Source organism: Planococcus citri, chromosome 1 (genome assembly GCF_950023065.1).
Source record: "Planococcus citri chromosome 1, ihPlaCitr1.1, whole genome shotgun sequence".
Lineage (NCBI taxonomy): Eukaryota > Metazoa > Arthropoda > Insecta > Hemiptera > Pseudococcidae > Planococcus > Planococcus citri.
Window position 1 is genome coordinate 76874335 of NC_088677.1, and position 19722 is coordinate 76894056.

General features: G+C 36.2%; 2 protein-coding genes across 2 annotated transcripts in view; one reads left to right on the plus strand and one right to left on the minus strand.

Moving 5' to 3' along the window:
- Positions 1-19722, minus strand: part of LOC135833529 (serine/threonine-protein kinase/endoribonuclease IRE1-like) — a 328041-nt gene that overhangs the window by 226193 nt on the left and 82126 nt on the right. The gene's annotated exons all lie outside the window — the stretch shown is intronic.
- Positions 16510-19645, plus strand: LOC135833587 (transient receptor potential cation channel protein painless-like). The gene has a single exon (XM_065347376.1). The coding sequence runs from the start codon at positions 16683-16685 to the stop codon at positions 19560-19562; it is 2880 nt and encodes a 959-aa protein (XP_065203448.1). The 5' UTR covers positions 16510-16682; the 3' UTR covers positions 19563-19645.

Genomic DNA, 19722 nt, shown 5'->3' on the forward strand with positions numbered 1-19722 from the left:
ACGAAAAGAACAAACGACAACACATACACTATTACATTACCAGTACGCGATTAGATCACAACTAGTACATTAGGTACAAAACTCGATTCATGATTGATCATATGTGTAGCATTGATGTACATTTCATTTCAATCAGAAAGGAAGCTGTTATCTAGCATTTCCTGTAACCTGATAGGTTTCATGTGAGTTTCCATTTTGTTTAGTAGCGTCAAACGATTACTAAAAACACACTGATTACTTATCCACGAAAATATCAGATGTCAATGTCATGAAGAATGTCGGCGATCGAATCATCGTAAAGTTAGAGAGATGAGTTGCAAAAATAACAGCGTAATTATTATGATGGTAGAATTTTGTCAATAGCGATGGATTAATACTTACTTCAAAAAGTAAAATGCCTTTAAGAATGTAAATGTGCATATGTATCACAGATCACTATGAAACTACTACGTTACACGAAAAGAACAAACGGCAAGACATGCACAATTACGTTCACAGAATGCAATTACATCAAAACTAGGACTAGGACACTGCAAATTGCGATTCACGATTGATGATACATATATTTGCAATAATGCTGTACATTTTATTTCAATCTGAAAGGAAGCTGAAATCTCACAGTTTCCTGAAGCCCGGTTGTGTTTATGTGAGCTTCCATTTTGTTTTGCGTCAACGATTACTACATAAATCCATATCTACGAAAATACCAATTGTCATAAAAAATGACGTCGATTAAACCACTGTAGAGTAAGAGAAATCAACGTAAAAAAAACGACATCAAATTGTTAAATTTCAAAATTTTTTTCACAACTTGATATAATTTTTTACTTGCAAATACATCAATCCTGGAACAAAAAAATGTCTGCAACATGAAGTTGCGATGATTTTTTATATCAGGGGAAAGTTTTCTGATTCCAATTCCAGCGCGATGTACTTAATAAAAAAATTACATCAAGTTATCAATAAGGAGAAGGACATTGTCTATGTGAGGTCAAAAAGCGTGAAATGTCCCCTGAGAGCTTTCGGGTTGATATTTGCATGGAAGGTGGATACCATCAAGAAAATTCCGCGTGGAATGCATCAGACTCTCAGTCCCCTACCTTTTTGAGAGAACAGCTCACCTTTCTGAAATTTCAAAAAAAATATCTTCATCAGCCCTCCCCATGTGAACCGATTTTTCTAATTTTCTGTATGTTATAGGCATCCATAATACGTATTCCCACAAAAAATTTTACTCTCCTCCCCCTCGGACCCAAAAGATCAGAAGTTCCGACAATTTCTAGAAATTTTGCCAAAAAGCGAGAATTTTTTACTATTTTTGGTAAAAAAAAAGCCAAGAGTTTGACAATTTCAGCAAAAAACAAAGTTTCTGAACATTTTTTTTTTATAGTGAAAATCTCTAGTAATATTTTGCCAAAACAGCCAGAATTTTTCAAAAAGCAAACATTTTACATTTTTATCAAAAAGCAGCATTTTTTTCAGAATTATCGACGAAGAAATTACCTACGAGTTTTTCAGCTTTTAAAGTTGAATGTTGATTTTTCTCTTTTTGGCGAATTTTTAAAATTGGCTCAATAGAAGAGACGTGAAATTCGAAATTTTCAAAAAAATACGAATTCTCTGCTTTCAATTATCATGAAATTAGTGGTAATTTTCTCGAAACTTGACGTCATGTGTGGCGATTTTATGAAAATGAAAGCAAAATTACCGACTGGTCGAGCGAGGACGTGAGCGAAAATTTTTTAAAAATGGATCCGAACAACGAGAACTTTAAATTTTTGCTCACAAGGAAGGGGGACATTATGGCCCCCTTCACCCTCCCTTGGCTACGTCAAGCGCCACTGTATCATTTTTCTCATGATCTATTGGAATTATCACACCAATGTCTATTTTTCTGATGAATACACGAATACTTTAATTATAAAATTCTCATAAGTTAGTATAAGTAATTTTTTCTCATTTTCGGCGAATAATCTATCAATCTAATACGCTGATGACTAACAATTAATTCAATGAAATATGCGAATCATCTGTAGGTATCTTTTTTTTACGGTGTTAATTAGCGAAAAAAATGATAATAATTTGGCTTCTTTCAGAGAACGACTTCAATTTGAATTCGGTAAAACGATAGGAAATTCGCACATAATCAATTTGGAAAAAAAATTCTTAAAATTATTTTACACATAAGGTAGATATACGCTGTCTGTATACTTTTTATGGGGGATTTTTACAGATAAGTATAAATTTTCGAATAAAAAATACCTATAATTACACAAATAACGTCATTCACGATTATTTCACTCGGTAAGCTACATATTTTACGAGTTATGCCCTTATAAATACACACGTGCAAGTACTGCAAGAAACATTTGCACCCAATATAATGTTTCAGTTCTTACGTTAGTTCGTCGCGTTAGCTTTGATAGTACTTCACGTATAGTTTTCGATTTCATTGCGAAGTGTCGTCGGGTCGAAACAAATATGGAATGAATAACTGCCAACTGGTGATATTTACCTATCGAGGTTTTATATTCGTTTAAAGTATCATTATTCGGTTTCGTGTCGGATCTGTGATCGATATTTTTGAAGAAAAAAAATCATGAACCAACAACATTTACTGTCCTCCTTCAAGGCTCGAAGACTGGCCGAGTTCAGCCTACTCTTAAAATGCCAAGACGTGGATATCAATTACTTCTACGGCGATCCAGAAAACGGTACGTTATTAGACCTGGCCTGCCGATCCACCGGATACAGCGACTTCGTATCCATCCTTTTGCTAGAAGGAGCATCAATATGGCGCAAGAACCAGGTAACTGGTAGATTCGCTTTGAACGAAGCTGTAGAAAATTCAGACAAAGATACAGTAGAGTGTCTCCGAGAAGCTTGGAAACAAAACGTCACAACAGAAGATCAATTTATCTTGGCTTACATGCGTACAGCTGTTCAAGACAATGATGTCGAAACAATGAGACTTATAGCTCGCTACCATAATCATCATCGAAACACCGAATTAAATTCTCAATCTCCGCATTCGGTACTCCTTCAAGGAAGCATCGAAGCAGTCAAGGTGTTCATCGAATGCTTCGATATAGACGAAGAATTTCAGAAGGATTCTCACGGTCGAGTTCGTACCTGTCGCGAAATAATAATCCAAAGATATCCTCAATTAGAACTCGAACTTCCGAAGAAATCGATGCACAATTTGCCGAGAATTTTATATTCCTATCTGCGTAGAGGTTCTCCTGAATTATTCCTAAGACTAGTCAACGAAATTGATCCCAAAATGCTCAACCTTGACGTCGTTGACCAAACTGAAGGCGAAAAGAGGTATTTACACGTGGCTTGCGAATATAATCACATCGATGTCGTAAATCTGCTGCTCGAAAGAGAAGTCTGTCTGAACAAGCCTGCTCGTGATCCCATTGACTCTAATAAACATGCAACTCCAATAATGATAGCTGCATACAAAGGTCATTACGAAATAGTAGCCAAGTTACTCACTATACCCAATGTCGAGCTTCAAATCAACGGAATAGGATCGATATTGCACTCGACGATACATGGAATGAATGAGAACCCCATATCCGGAGACAATCATCGTAAAATTCTACAATTGCTCTTACAAAATCCCACATTTCCAGCTGCCAATAGACTGAATATAGATTTCAAAGACGAGAATGATATGACTGCTCTTCATTTAGCAATCATATTCCACAACGAATCCGCCATCAGGTCACTGATCCACGCTGGAGCCAATCTATACCTGAAAGATGCCGAAGGTAACCTTCCTCTAACTTCGATTCCAGCTTCAATCCTGGAAGAATACTTCGACGACTGCATTCATTTGGAAAAAGATCGCATCAGTTCGACCAAAGTAGAAAAAATGATAAAATTCAACTACGACGTATTCCGTCGACTAGACCAAAATTCCATCGAAACCGGTCACGAGATGGAATTCTTCGCTCAGATTAAAAAAGTACCCGAGTTGAGAAGCCTATTCAAGCATCCTCTTTCAAAAAGCTTCCTATATGTGAAATGGTGCCTGGTTAAAAAATGGTACTACGTTAATCTGGTATTCTACTTGCTATTTTGGCTATCCCTGAGCGTGTATGTATTCCAAATTCAAGACTGTCCACCCTCCTCACTGACCAGCTCCAGCTCTTCGTTGGATTTATGTAATGCATCGTGGCTGAGACCGATAACCATACTACTCTACATCGTGTTCGTTTTACGAGAATTATGCCAATTCTTCGTCTCAATCAGATCGCATTTCAATTTACTGGAAAATTGGCTGGAATTTATAATGATATTGGTAGTTGGTGTTTTCTTACTCGTCAACAAACACGATCCGCGAATATCTGCGACTGTTATTCTAACATCTTGGTTCGAGCTTGTATATCTGCTCGGTAAACATCCGGTGTTTTCCATCTACATAGAGATGTTCAAGACTGTCGCTGTGAATTTCGCCAAATTTCTCGTCCTTTATTCAATTCTAGTCGCGTCGTTCGCCTACAGCTTTTTTATTTCATTCAGAGATAAAAGCAGAGAGTACCATTCGTCGCGAAATAACACCAATGTGGAAGCGACAAATCCCCAAGATACGAGACTAATAAATTCGATCAGCGAATGGCAAGACTTGAGAGTCTCGTTCATCAAGTCGATCGTAATGATGCATGGCGAATTCGAAACCTGGACTTTACCCCTAGGTCAACATTTCAATTACAACTACGTGTTATTCATCCTATTCGTCTACCTGGTCACCATGGTACTTTACAATCTACTCCACGGGTTGGCCGTCAGCGATACGCAATCCATCATGGAAGATGCCGAAGTAGTCGCACTTATCTCCAGAGTAAAACTAATCTCGCAATTGGAACGTCTAATCATTGGCAACCCATTCCGATATATTCTCTCTTGCTGGCCAAATTTATACTATAGCGGTCCAATTAGACGACTCGAAAAAGGATACCAGTCTTTCTCCAATAGAATAGCCAGAGATCAGATAACTCTGTCTAGTAAAACGGTTTCAGTCCATCAAAGCAAACATAACAGGATCCGATTTGCTTCGCAGAAAGGAAACATGGGCACGATGCCGTCCACTATTGTCAAACAAGCCGAAAAAATCGTAGAAAAAAGATCAAAATTACATTCTATCAATGTACAAGATCAGAATTTACCAGCCAATGAATTAATTCGTCTGTTCAGCGAGCAAATACGTCAATTAAAGCTTGAAATGGATCGAAAAATTTCTCAAGTCAATGAAGGAGGTGCCGAACGCGATCAAAAATTGTTGCAAAGTGTGGATCAACGAAATAACAGATTACTCGAATCGATCACGCAGATGCAAAGCTGCAGCAATAAGAGTCATCAATGAAATTAAATTATGAAAATTTTTAGCCAACCGTTATTTTCTGTTAATCGAGTTATCATTTCTTTTCTCTTTTGTATGATTTTGTATCACTCTCTCAATATTGACCGAAAAAGACTGCACCGAGAAAAATCTAAAGAGGGTCCAAAAATACACCCTCCTTCCCCACCCCCTACCAAATATTAGGCACATGTTCCATTTGATGTATTTTAGAATTATTTTTCGCTTAGGTAAGATCAATTATGTATAGTATTAGTTTTCATTAATTTTTGATAAAATTTCAACTGCACTGACATTTTAAAAATTAATTTTTTAGGACTAAGTTTTTTATCGTTTTTGTTGATAATTTTAGAATTTCTGTACTTTTTTAAATAAATCCTTTTTATAAATTTTCTGTTTTAAAGTGATTCACCCACTCGCATAAATACTTGTAAGCAATGGTAACATTCGACCAGTAAAAAAAAAAAAGAAAATCACCTCTTCAAAAAAAAAAATTTATCAATGATGAGTGGTCTTATAGATGACTAATTTACGCAGAATATCTAACAAACTTTTTCAAGAGAAAATTACTATTTTTTCACTACCATTTTAAAAAACATTTTCAGTCAATCTTTACACCCCCCCCCCCTCCGCGTTTTCCCAACTATTTTTAGTGTTATTCAGAGAAGGTCACATTTGAACACCGATTTGACATAGGTATTTAAATTTCAAAGCAGTTGACCGGCGCAAGAAGAGGCAGAAGCTCCGAAGAATGTGAAATTCGAGAAATAAAACGAGGTTATTTTCAAGAGAAAAAAAATCAGTTTTTTGGCAATCTTTGATATTTCTAAAAGTCGAGTTAAAAACCTCATTTTCAAAGTACGCAGCAAAGTAATCTGATAGAAAAGTCCGCTTTCTTTTTGGAAAAAAATCTAAAGCTTATTTATAATTGGGCCATGGGCCTATACAGGATCTTCCATTTTCTTTCGGGCGTAATCAAGAACCTAGGGGGTATAAAAGGGGAGGTTTCTTTTTTCACACCGTAAATTTTCACTAAAACTACTCAATTTTTCGAGAGCCATCGATAATAATTTCAGATTTACACATAGCGCTCATTACGGATACGCCAATAATCAAGTGTTCAATCATTCAGTTCATGCAATTCGATTCACTAGGCATATTTAACAGGTAAGTAAATCAATAGAATTTTATAAAACCCCGGCTTATTTTCGAAGGCCTATACAAGAATAATGATATGGTTGAAATGAGACTTTCAATAAATCATAAAATGACTTACTCATTCTTATAGGAATCTACGTACATAAAAATGCCACATTGAAATAACAAACTCACCTGGAACAAAGAAAGATAAAAATTGCGAATTAGTATATTTTATATGCAAGTTTAAAATAAATAAATAATAAATAAAAAGCTTTATTTTACAAGTGTTACAAATACATACATATAGATAACACTCGTGACCCTAAGATAGGGCAAAAGCCTCCCTCAGCCTGCACCACTCTTTCCTGTCCTGGGCGATCTTTTGAAAATGGTGATGGGTCAGTAGTTTCCTAAAGTCGTCCCTCCACCTAGCCCTCTGTTTCCCTTGCCTTCTTGCCCCTGTATTGAACCAGAAAGTGACTTTTTGTGTCCATCTGCTGTCCCTTAATCTAGCCACATGACCCCCCCCCCACCCCGATTTTTTTGATTTTATCAGTTTGACTGCGTTCCGATTATTTTTCAATTTCATTTTAACTGTTTTGATTTTAATCCGATCTCTTTTTTTAAAATTTAGCATGGATCTTTCCATTGCATTTTGAGTAGTTCTTATTTTTTGTTCTATTTTTTTTTTTTTTTTGATATTGTCCATGTTTCAGAGCCATACGTAAGAGTTGGGAGGACACATAGGTTGAAAGTTTCACTTTTTATTTTTGCTGAGAAGGAACCTTTGAAAATAAATTTTAGCGACAAAAATTTGTTCCAAGCCAGAGTTATTCTCCTTTCAATTTCTTCCATTTGGTTGTTTTTGCATGAGTGCATGAAATAGAAATTCAACACTTCGTATATGATGCCATCAAACTCTAATAATTATTCGTTATCAAAAAAAAAAAATTGTTTTCAAAAATTCATATGAATTGAGTTCTGGAAAAATTTTCCAGTAAAAATGTTTCTTGTGCTCCTGTGGTCTGGTCGATATGCCACCATCATAATTAAATGTAACTTTTATTGTATACTTATTCACTGAAGGAACCACATAGACTGCTCATCATTTCATAAATTTTGAAATTTCGAAAAAATGCCACACGACTTGTAAAAATGGATTGAAATTTCGGCCGAAAATCAAAAATTCATAATAAGGTTTTTTTTCGAACATTTTTGACGGTCTAAACCCATACCTCTCCCCACCCGTTTGAATCTGGGTCGTGCTTTCAAGAGTTGAAAAAAATGGATTAAAATTTCTGAAAAAAATCGAAAACTATCATCAGAACTTTCTTCGACCACTTTCGTGAAAAATTTCAAGCTCAAAATTGCAGGGTCGTGATTTTTGAGATTTTTGAAAAATTTTCACGCGATCTGTAAAAATTAAATTGCGACAATAGAAATCTTTCATTTAACCTCGATTCGACCCACTTAGATTCGCATGCAACTGTTTCTTATCATAAAATTCGAAAAATAATTTGAATTTTGAATTTTTTTCCACAAAAAATAAAAAACGAAATGCCGAACAATAACAATTTGGTGATTGTAGCAGAAAATCTGAGGTCATATTCGTGCTCAGCGGTATCGAATCATATAAAAACCACACCAACATCATCAAAATAACTATATTTCGAAAATTTGTGAAAATTGAGGTGGGCTGAGGGGCTCTGGAGAGGACTAGGAGATTGTAGCAGAAAATCTGAGGTCATATTCTTGCTCAGCGGTATCGAATCATATGAAAACGACACCAACATCATGAAAATAACTAGGTATATTTCGAAAATCGTGAAAATTGAGGTGGTTGAGGGGCTCTGGAGAGGGGTAGGTGAGTGTAGCAGAAAATCTGAGGTCATATTCGTGCTCAGCGGTATCGAATCATATGAAAACGATACCCTACTCATTGATAGTTATTTTTTTCAAAATTCCCATTTCACCCCCCCCCCCCAACCTCCCTACGATACATTATTCCAAGTTTTCACCACGGCGCACCAAAGCAAAAATTTCTAATATAGTATATGATGTTTGGGGGCCAAAAATACATCCAAAAAACGTGTTTACAAAATTGTACCTCGCAAGCTTGATTGTTAATAGGCATAAAAAAATGAAAAAAACGCCATTTTGAGGGGTAAATATGAGGGGAGGGGGTTGAAATTTTTTGTGGAGATACCTATCAAGGATATACATAACTTCCAGAAAAATTTTCAAAATTGGTTGAAATGGGGCTGAGAAAAGTGTTACTGAAATTTCAAAAAAGGGGGGTTCCGCAAAATGGGGAGGGGGTGTGGATCTGAAATTTTTTGCGCGGAGGTTTCTCTATGGTACCCACCTTTCATGCTAACATCAACTCGAACGCTTTCGGGGACCATTTCACCCCTCTTATAGGCGCCTATAGCCGTTATGTATTTTTCAGGGAACCCCTCTTTTTTGAATGGTTGTGGTTCCACCCCCCTTGGGAGTAGAAGGAAAGTTGATATATCACTAGATCGGAAATTTGATGTAGATTCTTGAATGCAATGCGGGGGAGAAAATTGCAAAAAACTGGTTTTGGGGGGCTTAGATCCACAATAGGGAAGAACATTCGTGTTCAGCACAAAAAAATGGACCAGTATACCAAAATTCAGCTTTCTACCTCACTTTTCCCAATTACACCAAGCTCATCTATACGTGATTTATATTCAACCTCTCGGAAAAGGGAAATTTTCGTTCGAGGAGTACATTCAGAATTTTGCGATGGTTTTCTCCGTCTAGTGAATTTTTCTCGTCGTATATGCCACGTATTAACGAATGCAACACTGATCCTGTTCCTTCGAGTTGCAGTTTAACTTCACGTGAGCTGAGTAACTTGCTGACAATATCGTAATGACCTTTATATGGGCAGCCACCATTATGGGCGTTGTCTTGTTGTGAGGATACTTGGGATTTCGAGCGAACTTATTCACCCGAACGTTTCTGTCCAGCAGAGCATTCACCACATCGGTTCGATTCAGTTCGCAGGCTACGTGTAAATATGTTTTATCGTTTTCAACGATGCTTTCGCTTAATATCTGTTGGCTAACTTGGTCTGCCAGACATAGAAACAATTCAGTTGCACCATTGCACAAATACGAGTATAAAACCTCTTGAATTTCATCGACTGATCGAATCGGCAGCTCTGTCTCCAACGGGGGGTATTTTTGAAGGATTATTTCGCGGCAGGTGCGAGCCCGACCTTGAGAATCCCTTTGGAACTCCTTGTCGACGTCGAAGTACTCGATGAACACTCTGAATGCTTCGACGGTTCCTTGAAGTAGCACGAATTTAGGAGATTTTGGATTATATTCGGTTGTCTGAGGAAGGCAGCGAGCTATGAATCTCATTATATCGACGTCGTTGGTTTCGATAGCAGTGTGCATAAGATTATTTCCGAATTTCTCGTCAGATGTGGCGATACGTTGTCTCAAAGCCATGCTGAGTTGCTGTATCGTATTCGGATCGGAATTGGCGATCGCCTCGTTCAGAGCGAATTTCCCAGTTACGTGATTTTTTAGCCAGATTGAAGCTCCGTTTAAGATGAGAATGGAAACGTACCTGCCATTTCCGCTGGATCGACAGACCAAGTCTAATAACGTACCGTTGTCTGGGTCGCCGTAGAAGTAATCGACGTCTATGTCTCGACATTTTATCAGGTTGTTAAACTCGTGGAATTTCCTGTCTTTGAAGGAAGACAGCAGATTTTGTTGATTATTCATCACTTGTTTCAAATACGTAATAGATATTTTGTTATGTCGCGCGAATAAAACGAACACTCGAGAATTAACTTAAACACTATCGATCAAATACATACAATGAGAATGATTATTCTTCGAGAATTTCTGTACACATTTAGCAAAATAGTGTGTAGTTTATCAAAGGTGATGGGCATAAGACGTAATTTTGTCCAATTATAATCACGGAATTCATCCGTGAAAAAGCCCAATTATCAAGCGGGGATATATGTTCATTAATGTACGTAATTCACGAAGCAAATTAGTTACCTTTTTTCCTCTATGATGATAAGTAGCTGTTATCTCGTTATTTAGGCTACTTAGCCATTTTTATGTGAGTTTTCATTACTCTTGTTCGTTCATGTAGTATTTGTTTTAATTAAATGAAGAATAACGCACGAACCGTTTCGATATTTATAATTACATAAACACCATTACGACAAAGGTGAATCGAGAGCAATAAAAACCAAACTCTATGGGGAATGTACAACATGTGAACGTCAGTGTTGCCATGGGATTTGCTATTCACCCCACACTTCGACACTCGTTCGTCAATGACTCGGTTTCAAGGTCTCCAGACTCCTGGACTTGGTGAAATGAAAATGTTGAATGAAAACTACTTAACGTATGCTTGCCTTTGGTCGTATATCACCAAGGTACTCCTTAATTAAATTTTGACATAATTTTCTGCTTTATTCAATCATTCAACGAATAATTATAATTATTCTTCAATTAAGTACCAAATACGAATCTTACATCTGACCAATCTTTACTTTCATTTTAGTGATTAGCAATTACTCGGATTATTTTATTTCATTTCAGAGTAGTTTTTGTTTTCATAGCTTTTCACTGTTCTGAGATTGAAGTTTTACTCTTAAAATTGAAAAAACTCTGATTCAAGAAATGGGTATGCCTATTTCTAATATTAATTTCATTCATTCTCGAGTATATTCCTTCAATTCACTACTTGTACTTAGATTATTTTAACGAAGAACTGAAGAGCTGCACTTTTCATTATTCTTATTCGTGTTCCAATTTTAGAGAAATTCATTGTCAAGAGCTGCAAAAACAACTTTGAGGTTTTTATTTTTCTTGATTTTGATGCTGAGCTTGGATGGGTTAGAAAATCACCTTAATTATTTTCCTCGAAGAGCTAACACATGTGTCCATTTTCTAGAAAAATGGGTAGGGAGTTTTGCGTTTGTTTTCAAAATCAGATCATGTTTAGAGATCATTCATCAAACGATGACGAATGATGCAAACTGGACACTTTTTCGATTTTTTTTAGCGGAGCTGTGGGGACTTCGAAGTTTTCCAAAATGGCTGAAAATGGAAAATTTCAGTTGCAAATTGCTCCGGTTGCACATACGTGGTATAGAATTTTGAACATTTTTTCAAATTGTACTTTGTGAGGGTAATCGACAAATGATGAACAAATGATGCCCAATTGCCCAAAATCGGTGTTGCCATTTTCAAAAACCTAAAAAATTAATTTTCAATTTCAAACATCAAAAAAAGTTTGAGTTTATTCAGTTGTCTTATTTTGACTTCTTTCTGACGTATTTCATGAAAAAGTTGATGAAAATTACACTCATAGCAAAAAAATTAAAATTCGTTTAAGTACTTCTTGAATTTTTTCGAATTTTGATTTTTTGTGATGAGTTCATTTCATCGAGTGAAAGGGGTTTTTCAACTTTTTCAATAGATACATAAAAATAGGGGTCAAAAGGATCAACTTTACCAATCAACATTTTTTTTCATGTTTTAAATCAAAAAATCGCATTTTTTCATCATCATCATCAAAATTTTTTTAAATCGACTTTGCAACATGGTGCCATCCCAATTACACTAGGCAACGGCATGCTTGTGTTCGGGTTGAAAATGGGCTTAATCGATAGTTTAGACCCTAAAACAAAAAACAGAGTGGGATTTTTCAATTTGAATTGTTTTTGTGGTCAGGAGAGATGATCAAAGTTTCAAAAATGGCCGTTTTTGCCCTATTTCACGAGTTTCTGGCGACACCAGTATTGTTTTTCGAAAAAAACCAAGGTCATATTCGGATTCTACGCACTTTTTTAAGTAAACATCTTTCCCGGATTTTTGATTTTCGAACATTCAAGCTCATTACGGAAGATTTTCGTTTGTAACACGAAATTTTTACTGCACGAGAACCTCGCCCGCGCGAACACGGTTCCGCGCCACGATTACATCGTGGAGTAACGCCAGCGTCGCGCGCTCCGAGTTTTAAAAATATGTTACAAACAAAAATCGTCCGTATGCGCTTGAAACTTCGAAAATCGAAAATCCGGGAAAGATGTTTACTTAAAAAAGTGCGTAGAATCCGAATATGACCTTGGTTTTTTTCGAAAAACAATACTGGTGTCGCCAGAAACTCGTGAAATAGGGCAAAAACGGCCATTTTTGAAACTTTGATCATCTCTCCTGACCACAAAAACAATTCAAATTGAAAAATCCCACTCTGTTTTTTGTTTTAGGGTCTAAACTATCGATTAAGCCCATTTTCAACCCGAACACACGGAAAAAGTCAAAAATTGTTGCCTAGTGTTATTTAATACGTTGTTCAGCATGAAAAGTTGTCCATAATATATTTTTTTCAGAATTTTTGAGAGTCTGAACGATATGAAAACTACGCTTTTAAACTTTTTGAGCTAATTTTTTGTATGAAAAAAAGTGTCAACACTGATTTTTATGATACCACCAAAAAGCCTATTAAAACGCCTAACTATGGGAAAAAGTTCCATTTCGGTAGGTATCGCGGTTATCGAGTAATCCACTGCTGAAATGGATGATATTTTAGGTCCACTGAAAACTTTGACACCCCCTGGCTGCCGTTAAAAATGGGCTGGAGGGCTGCGATTTGCGCCATTGGTCATCCCTTCGCAAGGTCTTTCCACAGGAAAAATTTCAAAAAAATTGCCAAACCCACGGCCCACCTACCACTTCATGGTCGAATTGACGTGGAATGATCCTCATGCAATTCGATTCACTAGGCATACCTATTTAATAGGTAAATCATTAGAATAATTTTATGGAACCCCCACCTCAATATTTTTCGTATTCTCGAAGGCCTACACAATTGTTAGGATTGAAATGAGACTTTCAATAAATCATAAAAGGACTTACTCATTCTAATAGGAAGCTACGTACGAGTACATAAATGGCATATTGAAATAACAAACTCACCTGAAACAAAAAAAGATAAAAATTACGAATTAGTATATTTCAAGTTTAAATCCAACAAATGCTAATTTAAATAACCTATCCTTGAATTTATTGGATTAGCCCACGCTCGAGGCGAGGGCAAAAATCATGAAAAGAAAACTTGAGGTCGCAACACCTTTGACTTCAGAATCATAAATTTCTCATTTCTTTCACCCCTACATATTTTGATCAATAATTACGTTAGATATTCTATTCACCATGTAGCTCAAATAATCAGTACTTCGTAAGATGTCATCAAACACTTACTTATTTATATTTTGTAATTTCAAAAATATTTGGGGAAATTCTAATGAAATGAATTCTGGAAAATTTTAGTAAGAAAATGTTTTTCGTGCTTCTGTGGTCTGGTCGTTATGCAACCATTATAATTAAATGTATCTTTTATTGCATATTTAATCACTGAAGGGACCAGACTGCTCAGGATTTATCAAAATATTTTGAAATTTCGAAGAAAAAAAATCACATGACCTATAAAAATGGATCAAAATTTCGGCAGAAAATCTAAAATTCCTATCAGAGCTTTTTTTCAAACATTTTTGACGATTTAAATCCATACCCCCCCCCCCCCCCCGTTGAACCTGGTTCGTGATTTCGTGGATTTCAAAAAAATGGGTCAAAATTTCTGTAGCAAATCAAACATTTTTATAGGAACTTGAAAACTCCAGTCGGAATTTTTTTTCAGCATTTCTGGAGAATTTTAAAGCGATAGGTACCTGGATCACCATTTTTGAAATTTCTGAAAAAGTGTCATGTAACCTATAAAAATGGGTTAAAATTTCTGCAGGAAATCCAAAGTCCTCATCAGAACTATTTTTGAAAACTTTCGTGAAAAATTTAAAGCCCAAACTTGGGTCACAATTTTCGAGATTTTTGAAAAAGTTTCACGCAACCTGTAAAAATGGGTTAAAATTCCTACAGAAAATCAAAAATTCTTATCAGAGCTTTCTTGAGCATTTTTTTAAAATTGCAGCTTGGTTGGTTTTTGATAAAAATCGATGAAACATTTCCATCATATGAAAACAAAAAAAAAAAACTCACAAAATCAAAAATATTCAAAACAAATGCAGGAGTTCCATTATCAGTTACAATGATGCAACATACCACAAAGTAAATCAAACTAGGTAAACATAAGAAGTCGAACTGAATAATATGATTTTGCTAATCTACCAAGTTCCTGTGTTTGAAATTTCCAAAAATCTTCTAATTAAATTACATACACTTCGATTCGCATACCACTTTCTCACAACAACCCGGGAAATTGGCTCAATTTAGGGTTAAAAATTATTCAAAAATGATTTTAAAAAAATTTTTGATAACAATTTTTCATTTTCTGCCGAAATTTTAACTCATTTTGATAATGACCCAACTTTGAGCTCAACATTTTTACTCATTTTGATGAATCGCATGATGTCTTTTTCAAAAATCCCAAATCCTGACCCAATTTTGAGTTCAAAATTCTCCAAAAATGCTTAGAAAAAATTTTGATATTGTGGGTTCAAAATTCTCCAAAAATGCTTATAGAAAAAATTCTGATTAAAATTTTTGATTTATGGCGAAATTTCAATTCATTTTAACAGGTCGCATGACAACTTTTCAAAAATCCCGAAAATCATGACCCAATTTTGGACTAAAAAAAGTTCTGATAGAAATTCTTGATTTCTGCTGGAATTTCAATCCACTTTAATAGGTTGATAACTTGATAAGACACTTAAAAAGTCCCGAAAATCATGACACAATTTTGGGTTCAAAATTCTCCAAAAATGTTTATGGAAAAAATTCGAGTTCTGGCGAAATTTCAATTCATTTTCACAGGTCGCATGACAATTATTCAAAAATTCCGAAAATCACGACCCAATTTTGGATTTAAAAAGTTTTGATACGCAAAAATTTTTGATTTCTGCTGAAATTTTAATACACTTTGACAAATCAGACGACATTTTTTCAAAAATCCTGAAAATCATCACCCAATTTTGGGCTCAAAATTCTTCAAAAATGCTTGGAAAAAATTCTGATAGAAATCTCTGATTTCTTCTGAAATTTTAATCCATCATTTTGATAAGTTACATGACACTTTTTCAAAAATCTCAAAAATTGTCACTCAATTTTGAGCTTAAAATTCTCCAAAAATATTTTTGTTGGAATATTCGAATTTCTCGAAAAAATTTGATGAGTCGCAAAATCATTCTCATACTAGAAACTGAAGGGGGTTCGACATTAAAATTCAACTGGGACTGACCTGAGCTTTACGATGAAAGCTATTTTTTCAGAACTTTGGTTCGACGGAGGCATGGGGCCAACTCTCTTATGATATGGATATTTATAATTTTTTTGTTGGGTCTCCGACTTGATAATGACTCTTCCGTTATTATTTTTCTGCCAAGTTTACTAAAAAATCACACCAATGAGCAAGTGAACAGTTGAAGTAATCATTAGGAGTGAGAAGAGTGCCAAGAACTAACCTAAACCCAGCCATTCAGAAAATTGAGGGTTTTTAGGCTTTACCGAGTCCCCCCTCTGATAAGCAACTGCGAAAATCCAAAATACACATCATCTTTTCTGACATTTTAAATCCAAACATACAAAAAACACACCGAATATTTTGAGCCAGAAAAATTCCAGCCAAATTTGATTTCATACAGTACTACTTGCCAGTTGAATTGGATCAAAGACCAACTTTTGAAATTTTCACATAAATTACCAACATGAAACCTTTTGTCTCATACTTTTCAGAAAAAAATGAAATAAAAAATCACCCATTCATAATCACGAATTAACTTCAGTTAGAAACGCTTCTATCAATCGATTAACGAGCAATGAAAACGGAAACTTGAAACAAAAATAACCAACCTGCCGAAATAGCAGATAACATTATCCCGATAGTATACTTTTTTCATGGATGAATTCCACAAGTAAAAATAATATGATTAGACTAGTGACGTCTTATGAATCTCACACTGAATACTCGTAGACTATACATAGTACACACATAATACCCACTAAAAAAAATGCTGCTATTCGAATTCTCATTTATTATCACAACATTTCGATAATGTTAGTGTTAAAATTCTCGAGTGATCGCGTAACGTTTAATCCCGTCGTCTTTATTCTTGATTCGTATAGTATTCGTGTATTGCAACTATTTCACACCGATGGCCGATCTCATCTGTGATCCGTGTTTGTCAACAAACCAAGCCGAGAATCAACAAGAACTTTTGTCTTCCTTCAAGGAACGAAAATTCTACGAATTCAACAACCTGATAAAATGTCGAGACATAGACGTCGATTACTTCTACGGCGACCCAGACAACGGTACGTTATTAGACCTAGTCTGTCGATCCAGCGGAAATGGCAGGTACGCTTCCATTCTCATCTTAAACGGAGCCTCAATCTGGCTCAAAAATCACGTCACTGGGAAATTCGCTCTAAACGAGGCGATCGCCAATTCAGATCCGAATACGATACAGCAACTCAGCATGGCTCTGAGACAACGAATCACAACAGCTAGCGATGAATTCAGAAATAACCTTATGCACACTGCTATCGAGATCAACGACGTCGATATAATGAGATTCATAGCTCGCTGCCTTCCTCAAAAACCCGAACATAATCCAAAAGCACCTCATTTCGTGTTACTTCAAGGAAGCATCGAAGCAGTCAGAGTATTCATCGAGTACTTCGACGTTGACAAAGAGTTCCAAAGGGATCCTCAATGTAGGGCTCATACATGTCGTGAAATAATCCTTCAGAAATATCCTCAACTGGAGCCAGAACTTCCGACTAGATCGATTAGCGAAATACAAGATATTTTATTCTTCTATTTGCGAAATGGTGCTCCCGAATTATTTCTCAGTCTAGCAGACCGAGTCAGTGAAGAAATATTAAGCAATAGCATTTCAGATAACGACAAGACGTATTTACACGTAGCCTGCGCATTTAATCATATCGATGTAGTAGATGCCCTGCTAGAGAGAAACATTCGGGTGAATAAATTCGCTAAAAATCCAGGCTACCCTTATAACAAAACGATGCCAATAATGGTGGCTGCTTACAAAGGTCATTACGAGATAGTCAACAAGTTACTGAGCTCTCGAGAAGTCGAACTTCAATCCGAAGGAACCGGATCAGTGTTGCATTCTTTAATACGTGGCATGCGAGAAGAGAAAAATGCTGCAGAAAATCATCGCCGAATTCTGAAACTATTCCTCGAACGAAAGTTTCCCTTTTCCGAGAGATTAAATATAGATCACATAGATGAGCTTGGAATGACCGCTCTTCAACTAGCCATAGGAGTCAATCACGAGTTCGTCATCGAGTCACTTCTCAATGCTGGGGCTGATCCGTACATAAAAGATCCCGATGGCAAACCTACCCTAACTCTGATACCAGATTACGTCCTGGAAAGCTATTTCGACAGCTGTATTAGCTTGAAGAGAGAATGGGTCTGCCCGACGAAAATCGGCGAGAAGATGTCATTCAACTACAGTGTGTTCCGAAGACTAGACCAAAATTCAACTCCAACCGGTTACGAGATGGAATCGTTCGATTTAATGGAACAAATACCCGAACTGAGAGAACTATTCAAGCACCCTCTCTCTAAAAGCTTCCTTTACTTGAAATGGTGTCTGGTCAAGAAATACTACTATTTGAACTTGGCCTTCTATTTGACCTTCTGCGTGGCCATGAGCGTGCATATTTTTCAAATTCAGGATTGCCCTACTATGCAACACGATACCGAAACTTTATCCCTTCTATGCCACGTACCCTGCTTGCTGCCGATAACTTTGGTATTTTATTCCATATTCATTATTCGAGAACTTTGCCAACTTTCTGTATCAATCCGAAAGTATTTTGGTTCATTGGAGAACTGGTTGGAAGTGGTGATGATCTCGGTGATTGCAGCTCACGTTTGGTGCCAAGACGATGCTCATCTAGCAGCGACAGTCATTCTCACGTCGTGGATTGAGTTTGTACTGCTGCTGGGTAAATATCCATCGTTTTCTATCTACATAGAGATGTTCAAAACGGTGGCGTTGAATTTCGCCAAATTTCTCACCCTGTACTCGATTCTGATCGGATCGTTCGCCTACAGCTTCTTCATCTTGTTCAGAAGCGAAACGAGCAAGAAAATTCCATCGCCGCCAAAAAATTGTACCAAAATTGAAGGTCAGCAAGATGACGAAGATGGCGGTGAAAATCTAATCAATACGTGGAAAGATACCAAAATATCGCTTATAAAATCCATAATCATGATGACTGGTGAATTCGACGCTTCTGATTTACCCCTCGGGGCAACTTTCAGTTTCAGTTACGTATTCTTCATTCTGTTCGTCTTCCTCGTCGCCATGGTTCTTTACAGTCTGCTGAATGGGTTGGCAGTCAGCGATACGAGAGAAATCATGGAAGATGCCGAAGTGGTCGCTCTGATATCTCGAGTCAAACAGATATCTCAATTGGAACATCTAGCTATAACCAATCCATTCGAATATTTTCGGTCTCTCGGATCAAGGCTCTTCAGTTGCAAGGCAATCAGGCGATTCGAAAACGTATGTTTGTCTTTTCGTAACAAACTGTACAGAGATAATGTCACACTGTCGAGCATAATTGGTAAAGAAATGCTTATATCGGTACGAAGAAGCGAAAATAATAAAATACAAACCATTTCTAAGGTTAAAAATTTTGGCAACATGCCTTCGGATATTGTCCAACAATCCGAACAGATATTGGAGAAACGAAACCAATACGATTTTGATAATTTCGATCAGAATTTGCCAGAAAATGGAATGATGAAAGATTCGTCTAAGAAGGAATCAGTTGATGAGATAGTTCATCGATTTAGCGATCAAATACGCGATTTGAACCTGGAAATCAACCAGAAAATTGCTGCAATCGAAGTGAAAATGGCCAAACGTGAGGAAAACCTGGTGCAAAGTGTTCAAGGAATGAAGAAAATGCTCGAATCAGTGGTTCAGGCACTGCCTGCTGGTACATCTCAAGCAGAGAGAGAAGTTCTTGATGAGATAAATAAATAAAAAATGTAAAATTTTAATTTTTTTGTCAAATAAGATCTCAATGTTTTCTATGCTTCATTAAATTTCTTTGTATATTTTTTTATTGCAAGCTTTTTGATTTTATAAAAATGTTTAAAAATACAGAGTTTCAGTGTAAGATTTTTGCAAAGTAAGTACAATG